The sequence below is a fragment of the Tetrao urogallus genome (genome assembly GCF_951394365.1).
Source record: "Tetrao urogallus genome assembly, chromosome: 1".
In the NCBI taxonomy this organism is placed as follows: domain Eukaryota; kingdom Metazoa; phylum Chordata; class Aves; order Galliformes; family Phasianidae; genus Tetrao; species Tetrao urogallus.
The window spans coordinates 1,541,195-1,555,852 of record NC_136813.1 but is presented as its reverse complement, the minus strand read 5'-3'; the positions used below and the strand labels follow the sequence as shown (position 1 = coordinate 1,555,852).

Here is a 14,658-nt window from a genome sequence, read left to right as displayed (position 1 = left end):
ATCTTTCTTGCAGTGAGGGGCCCAAAACTGGACACAGTACTCGAGGTGCGGCCTGACGAGTGCTGAATATAGGGGAACACATTTCAGTGACGTCGTGAGACTGTAGCAAAAGCAGATGTTGATATTTTTGCAGGAGCTCTTTGGCATCCTTCAGGAGGCCCATATCACTGAAAGGAGAAGCACGGAGTGTGACAACAACATGTGAAATGTGGGATTCTTGCAGCTTCTTTGCTGTGCTTAGCGTTTAAAAATTTTGCCGCTGTGAAATTTGACTTGCTTCTCTTCTTTGTGTCCAAGTCAGTGCAGCATGTGGGCATGAGCTGCAGATGATATCAGCCGTGCACATAATGGCTTTATGTGTGCTCATCTGCTAGGTAGGTGTCATCCCTTGTTATATCATGCTATTTCACTCGGCTCTGTTGCTTCCCTTCCTGCTGTTCTGCACCAGACAGTCATAAATATTCATGCACCCTTCCTGCCATCCATTTAGGCTTGTATGCCTCTCTCGTGGTCTGTTCGGGTTTGTTAAATGCAGGCTTTTCTTTTTAAACACCGGAGTGCTGAAGGCTGTCTAGTGAGCTAAGAGGCTGATGTCACATTTTCTGGTTGGCAGAGCTGTAGGGAACTGCTGAGATAGGAAAGCTTTCAAATATTTTGCTCGGTTCTTCCATCACAAAGAATGGGCTGCAATTCCAGGTGGTTATGTGGCAAAATGAGAGCTGAAATGTCCTCAGCAGTGAACGTTCTGCCCGTGCTGCTGCTTGCTTCGTTGCAGCCAGGAGTGGAGCTGCTTTGCACCTGATTGCTCATCTGCAATAAAAACTGTCTCAGCGTACCTTGAAAAGGCCACAGAGTCACCAAGGTTGGAAAAGCCTTACAAGATCATCCAGCCCAACCGTCCTCCTATCACCAGTAGCTCTCACTAAACCATGTCCCTCAACACAAAATCCAGATGTGCACAAAATCCAAACGTGCATCCATGTGCCAGTTTGGATTGAGTCTCCTTAAGGACCATGGCAACCCAATTTACAAAGAGAAAATAAGCAACTTTTGTTCCTTAGCTTGTATTTAAAGCTGTGCATAAAGGGGATGGGAAGGGTCACTTTTGTGTTGGTCATTTCATGGGTTGGTTTCTCAAATCCCAGATCCCACCGAATCTATCAGTCTTGTGCAGAGCTCTTGCTTTTCTTCATAGGGGCATCTGGGAGTGGCTCTCAGACACTGAGCAGCTGTCGTCAATTCTTTCTTATTGTTCAGTCTGATTAGAAAGCAAAAAAAGAGAACAGAAAAAGGCGAAATACAACTTGTTGTAGGTTTGTGAGGCTGCTGCAGGAATGAAGTTCAGCTCCAGGAATTCCTGAGGTCTCACCCACGTGTAAGAGTTCTCATAATCACAGATCACAGCATCAGAAGGATTGGAAGGGACCTCCTGAGGCCAACGAGTCCAACCCCTGCTAAAGCAATTCCCTACAGCAGGTTGTACAGGTAGGCATCCAGCTGAGTCTGGAATAGCCCCATAGAAGAGAATCTACCGCCTCTCTGGGCAACTTGTGCCAGTGCTCCATCACCTTTCCTGTAAAGATCTTCCACATCTATGTATGGAACTTCCTGTGTTCCAGCTTTGGGCTGTTACTGCTTGTCCTATCACTACACAACAGCAAGAGCCTGGCCTCATCCATTTGCCTCCCAGGACAACCTCCTGTCTCACTTTAAAACCATTCCCCCTTGTCCCATCACCATCCATCCTCAAAACAGCCGTTCCCCCTCCTGTTTATCCGCTCCCTTCAAGTACTGGGAGGCCACAAGGAGCCCATTGCCCTGTGCCTGCTGACTTGTAGTTATGGTGCTGCTTTACTGCAGACACAGAATCACAGAGCATCCTGAGCTGGAAGGGCCCCACAAGAATGCAACCACTGATAAACGTAGTGGATGTGCCTGGAATTCCTGGATGCCATGATACGGACATGATGGTGTGTTTCATACCACAGGAGTGGGAAGTGGGCTTTCCTGCTTAGCATGTAGATCTCAGACAGTGATGCTGCAGGCTGCTGGCAGTCCCTGAGGCCAAAGGAATCGATCCGGTGCTCTATCAGTTTTCAATAGTGCTTTTAATTAAAGAAAAGAATTAAAAAAAGGCGTTGTTGTGCACGGTGACCTGAAAAGAAATGAAGGATTGGCAGCGATTCATTGGCCCCCAAAGGCCAAGTACAGTTGTTCAACGTTGTTATTGATTGCACCGGTCTGTCTGGGACTGCTTTGGGAGGTAGGGTGCTATAAAAGCTACACAGACTGCCCAAAAAACCCCTTCTGAGTTGGACACTGTATTGTCTGTCCTTCTCCTCTTCATCAACACCAAATGAGTGGTTCCTGTGCACAACAGTAATGGGAGGAACAAAAAAATACATATTTAAAGTAGAAAATGATGGAACATCTCTAAAGTTACCAAGATTTCTTTTCAAAAACCAACCCAAACACCCAGTTCTTTGCTTTTCTGGGTTTCCCCATTTGGTTCCCACTTGGGTGAACTTCCTAAAAAGAATCCTAAGCTCCTTTAAAGATGCAAATCTGTTCAAAGGACAGGGGTGTAAATGATGAGTTATATCTCTAATAAGGCTGGGAATAAATTTTCTTAAGAGGTTGGTTGAACCATTTTCTTTGTACATAAAGAAGCCATTGCTGCTTTGGAATAATGCAAGAGAACAACTGCAGTGTTATGAATGCAAATTGCACAATTTTTGTAGTGTTAACAGCACAAAATGGTCTTATTTTGTGGAATCAATGGGGGCAGCCATTCCACTCCGCAGCCAGGCTGGGAGGGCATCCTCCAGCCAGCAGTACCACGGGGAGCCCAAATGTGCTCTGTCTGATACGTGTGTAAAAGGAAAGAAAATAAACCTATAGCCACCCATTTTTTGTTAAAAATAATGGATTTTTTTCTTCTTTCTTTTTCATCCCCCTGGAGCTACTTAAGGCAGCACAGTGGATGTGTTTGGTGGAGTTTTCTGCTTTACAAGCTTTCTCCTCATTTTTCTTTTGGATGTTTTTTGATTTATTGGACATGTAAGGATGGCGGGTATTGGGTTCGATGGCCCTTTGGCCTGACCTCATCTGGCACCTTGCAGCAGGAGAGCAGTGGTGGAATCAAAGAGTTCTGACAGAGAGCAGACAGAGAACTGAAATCAACAGCAAACGGTTTGGGGTAAACAGTTCTTCAATTGGAGCCTTGAGTTAGTGCAGGAGGGGAGAGCATCAGCTCAGCCTGCTGGGGTTGTGTTGGGTTGTGTTGGGATTGTGTTGGGTTGTGCTGGAGTTGTGTTGTGTTGTGCTGGGGTTGTGTTGGGGTTGTACTGGGGTTGTACTGGGGTTGTGTTGGGTTGTGTTGGGTTGTGCTGGGGTTGTGCTGGGGTTGTGTTGGGTTGTGCTGGGGTTGTGTTGGGTTGTGTTGGGGTTGTGCTGGGGTTGTGTTGGGTTGTGTTGGGGTTGTGTTGGGTTGTGCTGGGGTTGTGTTGGGTTGTGTTGGGTTGTGTTGGGTTGTGTTGGGGTTGTGTTGGGTTGTGTTGGGTTGTGTTGGGTTGTGTTGGGGTTGTGTTGGGTTGTGTTGGGTTGTGTTGGGTTGTGTTGGGGTTGTGTTGGGTTGTGTTGGGTTGTGTTGGGGTTGTGTTGGGTTGTGCTGGGGTTGTGCTGGGGTTGTGTTGGGTTGTGTTGGGGTTGTGTTGGGTTGTGCTGGGGTTGTGTTGGGGTTGTGTTGGGTTGTGCTGGGGTTGTGTTGGGTTGTGCTGGGGTTGTGTTGGGTTGTGTTGGGTTGTGTTGGGGTTGTGTTGGGTTGTGCTGGGTTGTGCTAGGGTTGTGTTGGGTTGTGCTGGAGTTGTGCTGGGGTTGTGCTGGGGTTGTGTTGGGGTTGTGCTGGGGTTGTGTTGGGTTGTGCTGGGGTTGGGTTGGGTTGTGCTGGGGTTGTGTTGGGTTGTGTTGGGGTTGTGTTGGGTTGTGCTGGGGTTGTGTTGGGTTGTGTTGGGTTGTGCTGGGGTTGTGTTGGGTTGTGTTGGGTTGTGCTGGGGTTGTGTTGGGTTGTGCTGGAGTTGTGTTGGGTTGTGCTGGGGTTGTGTTGGAGTTGTGCTGGGTTGTGTTGGGGTTGTGCTGGGTTGTGCTGGGGTTGTGTTGGGTTGTGCTGGGGTTGTGCTGGGGTTGTGCTGGGGTTGTGTTGGGTTGTGTTGGGGTTGTGTTGGGGTTGGGTTGGGTTGTGCTTGAGTTGTGTTGGGTTGTGCTGAGGTTGTGTTGGGGTTGTGTTGGGTTGTGCTGGGGTTGTGCTGGGTTGTGTTGGGTTGTGCTGGAGTTGTGTTGGGGTTGTGTTGGGTTGTGTTTAGGTTGTGCTGGGCTGTTCTGGGGTTGTATTGGGGTTGTGTTGAGTTGTTTTGGGTTGTGTTGGGTTATGTTAGAGTTGTGTTGGGGTTGTGCTGGGTTGTGTTGGGGTTGTGTTGGGTTGTGTTGGGGTTGTGTTGGGCTAGGTTGTACTGGGTTGGGTTGGGTTGAGTTGTGTTTTGCAACTGGGAATGTATTGGGGTTGGTTGTGTTGAGTTGTGCTGGGTTGTGTTGTGTTGGGGTTGTGTTGGATTAGGTTGTGTTGGGTTGGGCTGTGTTGGATTAGGTTGTGTTGTGCTGAGGTTGTGCTGGAGCTGGTGCTGCCCTTGGACTTCCCCAGCTGTGCCAGTGGATGACGTTGGTCTCACGGAGGAGTTGAAGGAGAGCAGACTGTGGGATAATGAATGAGTTTTGCTTCTCGCACTGGGGGAACTGGGTAGAACTTCCGTAGCATGAGAGTGAAAAGTAGGGGAGGATTTTTTTAAGGAAACTGCTGTAATCACTTTAATACAGCATTTCTGTTTTAGGAGCCCAGACTGACACATCTAAAAATATTCTCCTTGATTACTGGTTCATGCAGATCGTTTTAAGTCAAGCATGAGCATCCTCATTTCTGGGCTTCTTAAATAACGATCTAAAATTGGTTTTCATGCATTCATAATTCCGTATATTGTTCTTAGCAGTGGTTTTTTGTCTCGGTGCCTTGGGTTGCTTCTTCCAGATCTGGAGTTGTGTGTTCTCTCATCTTGGGGTGAGCTTGTCTGTGAGAGCCCTAGTGCTGCTGGGTTTGATTTTTTTTACCAAATGTGAAAGGAATCATGGAGTGATTAAGGCTGGAAAAGCACTCCAAGATCCCCAAGCTCAGTCCACCCCACTATGCTCAGTGTCCACGTCCCTCAGTGCCACATCCCCATGGTTCTGAACACCCTGAACACCAAGGGATGGTGACCCCTGCATCCCTTGGGCAGTCTGTGCCACTGCTTCACCACTCTTTGGAGAAGAAATTTTCCCTAATATCCAACCTGCCCGTCCCCTGGAGGTTTACTGTGGTGTTGTTCTCTATTCTCATAGAATCACAGAACAGCCTGGGTTGCAGAGGAGCTCAATGCTCATCCAGCTCCAAGCCCTGCTGTGTGCAGGTCGCCAAGCAGCAGCCCAGGCTGCCCAGAGCCACATCCAGCCTGGCCTTGAATGCCTGCAGGGATGGGGCATCCACAGCCTCCTCGGGCAACCTGTGCCAGTGCCTCACCCCTCCAGTGAGTTTTCCTCTGGCTTTGAGCTGGGAACAGAGGCCGACCTGCACCACGATGCTGTGACCTCCTTTAAGGAGCTGGAGAGAGCAAAGGGTCTTTGATAGAACCACACAATGAATATCCCAAGTTGGAGGAGACCCACAAGGGTCACCAAGCCCAGCTTCCACCCAGGACCACCCCAAATCCCCGACTTTTTGGGATTATCCTGTTGGTGTCTTTGAGGTGAGGAAGCTTTCTCCACCTTCCTTTGATACATCCCTTGGGAAACTGGGGCTTTGTTAACTGACTCTACCTCCGAGAATTTGGAAAGGCTTAGGGCCGTTTTTCTGCTTTACAGTGAAGGAGATGGATAGATTTGATTCTTTTTAGGGTTTTCTTTCCCTCTCTCTCTCTTTTTAATTTGGCCTCACAGATGTTTCCTTATTGCTGATGTTTTGAAAGTGCTCACCAGCAATGAGTAGGAACTCAGATTTCAGTGCGACTTCTCTGGAAGAATTGTTGGACAAGATGCAGCTCTGGTACACAAGACGTTGTGCCCTAGAAAATGAAATAGGAGGAGGTTTTGGAGCCAGAGGGTGTTGAGGCACTGGCACAGGTTGCCCAAGGAGGCTGTGGATGCCCCATCCATCCCTGCAGGCATTCAAGGCCAGGCTGGATGTGGCTCTGGGCAGCCTGGGCTGCTGCTTGGCGACCTGCACACAGCAGGGCTTGGAGCTGGATGAGCGCTGTGCTCCTTTGCAGCCCAGGCCGTTCTGTCATTCTATGATCCTATGAAATAAGGAGGTAAGCCTGCATGTCCCATACACCATAAAGTAGAAGTGGCCCAATTCCAGTTTCTCTTTCCTTTGTAGGTCACTCCTGAGAGTTGCCTGAGTCCTTTGCAGACCCTGTCTGGCAACAAATGACCTCCTAAAGCCATGTGAGCGTGGAGCAATGCGCTGTACCTAATGGTTCTTCATCCCTGGCTCCTGTGAGGGCCTCCCCAGTGACTCGTTACTGCTTGGAGTGCCAAGAGCAGCAAGCTGTGGCACAGAGGAATTGCTGGTACCCTCTATTTATCAGCATCATTAACAGTGTTGGGGATGGACACGCAAACCTCCGGCACGCAAGGCCCCAAAAGCAGCACAGTGCTCTCAAGAATAGGATGGATGACCTTGAAATCTCTCCCAGTGCTGCTGTCAGATCACAGTTGCTGGAACTGTGAGATTAACGTATTGATTTCATCTTGCAAATGAATGCTTTCTGCTATAAGTGCTAGGCAGTGGCTCAGGGCTCGCAGACAAAGAGTATCGATCAGGTTGACTCAATTAGCTGCTGAGGGCTTTGAGTTTGGGCCCCTGTAGTTAATGGCAATTTCACAGGCAGAAGCTTCACAAGTTCCCATCTTTTAACTCAATTATGTGTCTTCGATGCTTTGCTGTTTGCTGTCACTCGTTCAGTTGTTGATTTAGAAAGATACTGGGCGTCTCATCTGTGTGCTAACCAGCCACCAAACCTTTCCTTTCAGGAGTCTCCTCTTTTCATACAGCAGAACAGCAGCTTGCTTTCTGTTCCATTAGATACTAAAGCATGGCTCTTTATCACAGTGAGGGCAGAGGAACGCCTGTGCTTTCTGCCTTGAACAGCACAACACTTTTCTCTCTGCTCCCACCGGGTTGTCAGCACTGCTTGCTTTTCCACGCAGGGCTGTGTGCTGATGATCTGTGCACTTAAGCAATGGTGTGTGAGGCACAGCTGTGTGATTAGAGCTGGGTAATGCAGGCTTTCTTCTCATTACATCAGAAGCTTAAAGGAACAGAAACTGATTTTAATGAAACCTACGGTGCTGCTGGTGTTTAGCTGGCTGCTTAGAAAAGTTTCCAGGCTTGATGTCGAGGTGCAGTGCTGGAACAAATGGTTTGTAGGTTAATCACTGATTTTCTCAGCTTCTCATTGCTTCCAAACATTCTTGAATGCTTTGTGTCTGAGTTCCTGCAGCAGAGTGACATCACCAGCTCTGCACTCCGAGGAGCAGAGCATCCACTGCCCATCTGAACAGCTTCTTTCAGATTTTGATGTGCTTTAAAATTGCATGCCTTCTCTAATAGGACCTTGGGCTTTGCTGGTGGGATCACAGAATCACAGGATGCCCTGGGTTGCAGAGGAGCACAGCGCTCATCCAGCTCCAAGCCCTGCTGTGTGCAGGTCGCCAAGCAGCAGCCCAGGCTGCCCAGAGCCACATCCAGCCTGGCCTTGAATGCCTGCAGGGATGGGGCATCCACAGCCTCCTAGGGCAACCTGTGCCAGTGCCTCACCACCCTCTGGCTCCAAAACTTCCTCCTCACATCCAACCCAAACCTCCCCTGTCTCACTTTCAAGCCATTCCCCTTGTCCTGTCACCACCCACCCTCACACATAGCCGTTCCCCCTCCTGTTTATCCGCTCCCTTCAAGCACTGAAGGCCACCATGAGGTCTCCCTGCAGCCTTCTCTTCTCCAAGCCAAACAAGCCCAGTTCCCTCAGGCTTTCCTCACAGCAGAGCTGCTCCAGCCCTCTGCTCATCTCAGTGCCTCCTCTGGACCCGCTTCCAGAGCTCCACGTCCTTCCTGTGTTTCAGACAGCCTGGTTTATCCTTGGGAGGTTTTTGGGTGTTGGAATGAGGTGGTGTTTAAGGGCCCTCCCCATCTCCAACCCAAACCTCCCCTGTCTCACTTTAAAACCATTCCCCTTGTCCTGTCACCATTCACCCTCACACACAGCCGTTCCCCCTCCTGTTTGTATGCTCCTTTCAAATATTGGAAGGCTCTTAATCTGCAGAAAGAAAGAGGCTGGAAGACCACCTACTTTTAGTGCTAAGATCTTTCTGTGCCGTCCATCTCCTCATTCTGTATAATCCATGCAGTCTGAGGTCTTCTTATTGCCAAAGGAACCTTTCCCAGCTCCCAAATCACTGATTTTTTCCTCTAACACAACCCTGGGTGCCTCCAGCAGCAGCTCCCTCTGCTCCAGCCTCAGCCTGCACAGAGGTACAACCACATTCATCCTGTTCCTCCCCCACCTTTATTCCTCCAGGGATGTGTTAACACATACCAGGAAGATCTGGGCTCCATGATGTCGTGTGCTACTGCACTGCTGATTTAATGCTGCCCTGGACACGTTTGTGTGTTGAAATTCTTCCAAGAGCTCAAATTGACGTAGGAGCACCCAATGGATGCTGAAGGCTTCCTTGTCTTCTGCCTTGGGTGTAGCCCCCACTTTGCTTCCCCAGGTGCTTGCAGTCAGTTTTAGGCAGCCAGGTATTCTTGTCTGAGTGTATTGTGCTGCTTCTCCCTGCTGAGCTTCATTTTCCACTTCAGGTCCCTTCTCCATATTTTAAAGCCAGTTTTGAATTCTGATTCTGTCCTCCAGCTTGCTTGCAATCACTCCCAGATTAATGCCTTTTGTCAATTTAATAAACATGGAACCAGTGAGGCAGGAGAGATAGCAAGGCAAAATCTGTAACAGAATGGGATTCGGGTTCTCCTGCAGATTCTGTCTGCAAATCAGTGCTTCTTTTTTTTTTTTTTTTTGGCAGCATTCTCAAATGAAAATAAAAGGCCATGCCCAGGAGTTCAGCTCTCCATTATGAAGTTCCAAATAGAAATGATACAAAAATAGAACTCATCCTAGGGGCTCATCTCCAAAAGCAAAAAGACGTGGCTTGTTGGTCCCTCCTTGGTGCTCTGCCAAGGGGAAATAGGGACCAGTGAGTTCTGCAGCTGGCTGCAAGAGGAAGGCTTCCCGCTTCCCCCTTCCCCCTTCCCCCTTCCCCCTTCCCCCTTCCCCCTTTCCCCCCTTCCCCCTTCCCCCCCTCTGAATTATAAATACACTGGGAACTGTGAGCTTTCACATCCACAGGCATCTTTTAAGCAAGGTGATTTTGCTATATATTTGGTGACTGTTCACTTATCACAGTGGAATTCAACCTGTAAGCAGCTGCTCTTCATTCTGGTGTGGTGTGGTGGCTGCTGACATGCTGTGTAAGGGAGAAGCCTGGTCTGTTTGGGCAGAAATGTCATGGGGCTGAAGGACGTTAAGGAACTCCATCCAAATGTTGGTCAAAGCAGTTGTTTCAATATGAGTGTTCATGGGATGTGCTGCAGCCCAACCCATTGGCTTTTCTCATCAGCCTGCTGGTCCTGCAGCAGATTGTGCTTCTGTTGGACACCCCAGGGCAGAGCTGAGTGGTGAATTCAAGATTCCTCTCATCCTAGATGCATTGCTTTGGAAGAATTATCGGTCCAAGGCATGTTTGCTCTGTCTCTACAAAGACAGTTTTTAGCTTTGTGGGAAGCCTCATGATGCCCACGGAGGGAAATGTGCAAAGAATTCACCTAGGAATTCAAATTGTGACTTTGGAGTCTTTTCCCAAAAGTTCTCTGCTGGGTTCCAGTTCGTTTAACTCTCCTGCAGTGTTGCAGTGCTCCTTACCTGTGCTGGGAGATGGCAAATCACAGCTGCAAAGGGATTGGGAGAAAACAGCTGGAGGCAATTGATTGTTGAGTAAATCCAGCTGTTTCCTAAGTGATCTACCTCCAGTGAAAGGCATTTCGACACCAAGGCAGCTTCAGGTGTTCAGTTCCTACAGGTCTGCTCAGGTGAAGGTGGCACTGAGCAGGAAGGAGTTCTGCACTGGGTGTGAGTTGGGCTCTGTCTAAGCTCAGCTGTGTTGATCCCACAAAGTGGAGTAGGTAACCACTGTGATGATGATTGTTTTGAAATGTAATCTCCTTTTCCTTACAAAGCAATTAACAGGAGCTTCAAGGCAGTCTGATACCTGGCTGGAGCTTGGCAGTACCATATCCACAGCTTTATAGGTGCTATACACACAGCTTGTCTAGTTTCTGCTTGTGAAATGAGAACCTGGATGCAATTTGCCACACATGAGGTTTGACCTGTTGAAGCTAAGCTGCAGATAGAGGAGTTGCAATGCTGCAGCAGGACCTATGGAACACTCTGTGCCTGAGTGTTTGGCTCCCAAGTGCATCTGCAGATGCTGCAATGCCTTCCTGCTGCTGCACAGCCAGCTGGATCCACTGGTCCTGAGCTGCAACCAGCAGCATTAGTGGCACTGGAACAGTTTATGAGCCTGCCTATGCAGAAAGGTGCAGTGAGTGCACTGTCAAAGGGTGAAGCTTGCTTGCAGGCACTGTGTGCACGTGGTAGACATCTCAGCAGTAATGCTCTTCAGTCTTGTCTTCTCATACTGAACTTGCTTAAAACTTGCGTTGGCATCGTTCCTCTAATCTGTGTTGCTTTATTTTTGTCTCCTTGTAGTGGGGAAGACTTCCTTGATCACCAGGTTCATGTATGACAGCTTTGACAACACCTACCAGGTAAATGAATCCCTCTTGTTGTCTTCAATAAGGCCTCTTCATTGCAGGCAGAATCCATTGGGCTGCAATGGAGAATAGTACACAGACCACATTCTTAGCTGTTACATCCTGAAGCTTTATATTTTAATAACCTTTCAGAATGGCATTTCAGTGTATGTCTGCTGGAATGGCTTATCTGCAGCTCGCAGCAGGGTGAGCTGTAGTTACAAAGGATGGACCTCTTAGGTACACGTAAGTGACAGCAGCTGTAAGTCTGCCAGGTTTTTCACCATTTGCTTCCAGACCATTGCAGATCTCACGGAGAACGGAGTAGGCACGCTGTTCCTTAAAAAAGAAGAGGCAGAAAGCCGAGCTGTAGGCTCTGAGTGCTTTAGGATGCTGTGCAGGCTTTCTAAATGCCAGGGGAACGGTCATTGTTATCCACTCCCACACTGTAGGATGAGCCTGAAAAGGTGGCAAGCTACAAAAGCGATTCAGTTTCATAAACTGAAGTGGGTCTTCTCTAAGCCACAGCGTGCTTCACAACTTGGTTGTGCTTGGTGATGTTCTGCCTTCGCTGAGCTGAGAAAATCTGTTCCCTGACAAATGTGAAGGGTTGTTTAGGGAGGTGGGAGGAGAAGGTAATGGGGAAAAAAATACAAAAAAAGCTGTGATTTTTCTGTTACTTAATGTCTATTCAAGTATCTCTTGATTAAATGTCTTTCCCTGTTAATGATTCCCTTCCTGCCTCATCAGTGATTCCACATTGCTGCTCTGTGAGTTGGTCACAATGAGATGCGAGTTCTCACTTAATGATAGGAGAAGCAAAGCTTCTGTGGTGTAGGAGGGCTGGAATACACATCATTGCTCCCACGGGAGCAAACATCCTTTCAAATCCTCCCTGCTGTAATTACATGGACATGTGAATGCCATCCTTTTATTTAATCTGCTTTTTTTTCTTCCCCCCACAGTGTTTTTCTTTCAGGACTGCTCCTCTCTGCAGCGCCTGCGTCCTAGTTCTGTTTGAGGAGGTTTGGCCCTCAGTGCGTTATGGTAGCACAGCAGTCTCAATGGGAAGCTGGTCTAACATTACATAGGAAATGATTACGAAATGAATGATTGGGCCTTGAACCAGTAAGGAATGTTAAGGGTTTAGAAGGTAGCTTCAGTTTAGCTGTCAGCGATGCGGGCTTGTTGTGTGTGTTAATGTAGTTGGGGTGGTCTCATTCATCCAGAGACCCCCATTCTCCTGAAATACAGGGAACCATGCCCTGTTTTGACACAGCTGGAAGAGAGAATTAGTCATAAGAACCAGCCAAAATCAAATGACGTGTAATGCCAAGCCAGAATATGCCTTCCTTGATTCCCAGGGTTTGATAGAGGCCTGTCCAAGCCAAATACGTGCATGGCACTGCGTGTCAAAGCGTGTACGTGGTGAGCTGCAGCTGGGGCTCAGCTGCTGAATGATTTGCTCTTTCTGGACATTTCAGATGAATTTTGAATGCATGTTTTCTGAGAGCTGCCACAAGCTATCATTTGAGCAGGGCTTGTGGTGTTCAGCTGGTAAAAATAGAAAGGTGCGGTTTGGGAGAATCTGTGCTGAACATTCCTTCTTTTTTTTTTTTCTTGCTGCTTGATAAGAGGAATTCAGCTGCTGCCCATTGCTTGTTAAAAAGCAGTTTGCATGAAAGCAGCATTTGTGAGCAAACCAAGAACCTGCACTGCTGTGTCAAACCCAAGCACCTGGAATAAAACAGTGCTGTCTGTTTCACCAGCAGTGATTCCTCTATGGTGGGAGAGGTTTCCCTTGTTCTGTGGCACTGAGTGTGATGCATAATGAAGGAGCAGCGTTGGCAAACAGGAAGACTCTGTGTGTTATGCAAGAGGAAGATTACAAACCACGCTTCCCTTCAGCTTCAGCCTCTTGGAGGAAGAGCAGGGAGGATGGCATTGAGTTCCGTACAGCTGATCTGTGAAGATTCCCTGCGCTTTTCTCCTCCTTTTTGTCAGAACTGTGACAAAATGGCTGTTTTTAGCTTACTTATTTTAGTTAAAGTCTGGGATACAGAGTGCCTGAATCCCCCCCTCGCCATCTGCTGCTGCTTCTCTGTATCCTTGTGGTGGGGTCAGGACAATACAGGTGGACAGACACACTTGGCTGTAAGTTACAATGTGTGATTCTTAAACATTTTCGTTGCCAGGATCTAAAATAAGGTTTGTGCCTGGCCTTTGTGCTGCACCTCCCATGTTGTGAGCACAAGGAGACTGAGGCTGCAGGACTCCTGCAGGAGGAGCTGAGCAGATCTCAGGCTGTGCAGCTCTGAGAGCTCAGAGGAGCTGAGAGCTTGTCATCCAGAATGGGATCCTGAGCATATCTAGGGTAAGATCTTAGGGTTTCTGTAGCCTTTCTTCTGCAGAGGTGAATCAAACAGGCACAAGAGGAAGCAGAAGCACCTTTGTGGCAATCTTCAGAGAGTTACTCTACTCAAATGATAGAAGATGAAGGCAGCAGGGGAGCATGTTGTCACATCAGGCTCTGATGGATTCTCATACCCACCTCAGTATCATTTCTCTCAGTGGGCAATGTCACAGTCCATGATGACAGGTGAAAATCACTGGGTGGCCACGTTGGGACCCACCAGTTTTTATCATTTGTGTATGGATCTCTGGTTCTTAAAAGTGCTCTCCTGATCCAGCTAAGTAAGCTTGCTTTCTTGTGGGTAACGTGTAGCTGCAAATAGAAATTCAGATCTGTTTTTTTTTCTTAATTTGCAACTGGTTTTCATATATTACTTTCAGGCAGGCAGGCTGACTGGCTCTGTTCTCTATTCTTACCACCTAAATTATCTGGCAGAATACAATACATTAATTATTAGTGAGAGTGTAATGGAAGTCTCATGATGTAGATCATTACAGTAGAACAGGCTCTCCAGCACAAGTACCAGCATGGGAAAGCAGGGAAGAAGCAGCACGCCTCTTTGCCCTATTATTTTTGCCTTTCTCCTTTAAATCCATTTATTTGGGTCATCACGAAGGCTCTGCTGAGGGTGCAGCTGCTCGAGGTGCTTGGTGTGCTGCTGGGCAGCCCTGTAGCCTGAGCAGATTGCCTTGGTTGTGTCCCTAATGCAACCAAACTGATGGGGCTCGGATTTGCTCCCTCAATACAGCCCTGAAAAATGGGGTGAAGGTCTTTAAGAAGCAGTTCTGGATGGCACTCAGTAGTGCTTTCCTCTTTCCTTAAACACGTGAGGATATTCTGCACAAAGCTCCCAGCTCTCCAGCAGTTCAGGTGCAGTTGTGCTGAGCTGAGCTTTAGCATTAGCTGCACCTCAGTGATTGCTGGGCTGTGTGCATGCGTGCGCTGTTGTGCTGCAGCAGAAGTGAAGCTGTCCACCTTAGCCTTAAGGAAATGGGCTCAAAGTGAAGATCCCTGATTCTGCTGATGGATGCTAACGTAGATTGTGGCCCTCTGTGCACAGAAGTCCTTGCTGATACCTGTATGACTTCATGGGCTGCTGGCGAGCATAAATTGAGAGGAAGGTTAACAACTTCTTGAGCTTTAAGATGCTGTGCTGGTTATGGGTTCTATCCAGGGAACGTCTCATTGAATTGCCTGTGGGGCTTTGTCCTGGTAAGAAAACCCAACGTATTTTTCTTGCAGATCTGCTGCAGTTTGGCAGTAATGTTAATCCTGACAGTCACTGCAGTTGTTTGGG

The 14,658-nt window shown here is 48.1% G+C and overlaps 1 protein-coding gene across 4 annotated transcripts in view; it reads left to right on the top strand.

The window, feature by feature from the left end:
- Window positions 1-14,658, top strand: part of RAB6A (RAB6A, member RAS oncogene family) — a gene marked incomplete at its 5' end in the record, with an annotated part of 56,849 nt that overhangs the window by 24,620 nt on the left and 17,571 nt on the right. For all 4 annotated transcript variants that reach the window (XM_079547181.1, XM_079547179.1, XM_079547180.1 and 1 more), the window contains one exon: window positions 10,905-10,963. In XM_079547181.1, coding sequence (XP_079403307.1) covers window positions 10,905-10,963 — 59 coding nt within the window. The remainder of the gene's footprint in view (window positions 1-10,904; window positions 10,964-14,658) is intronic.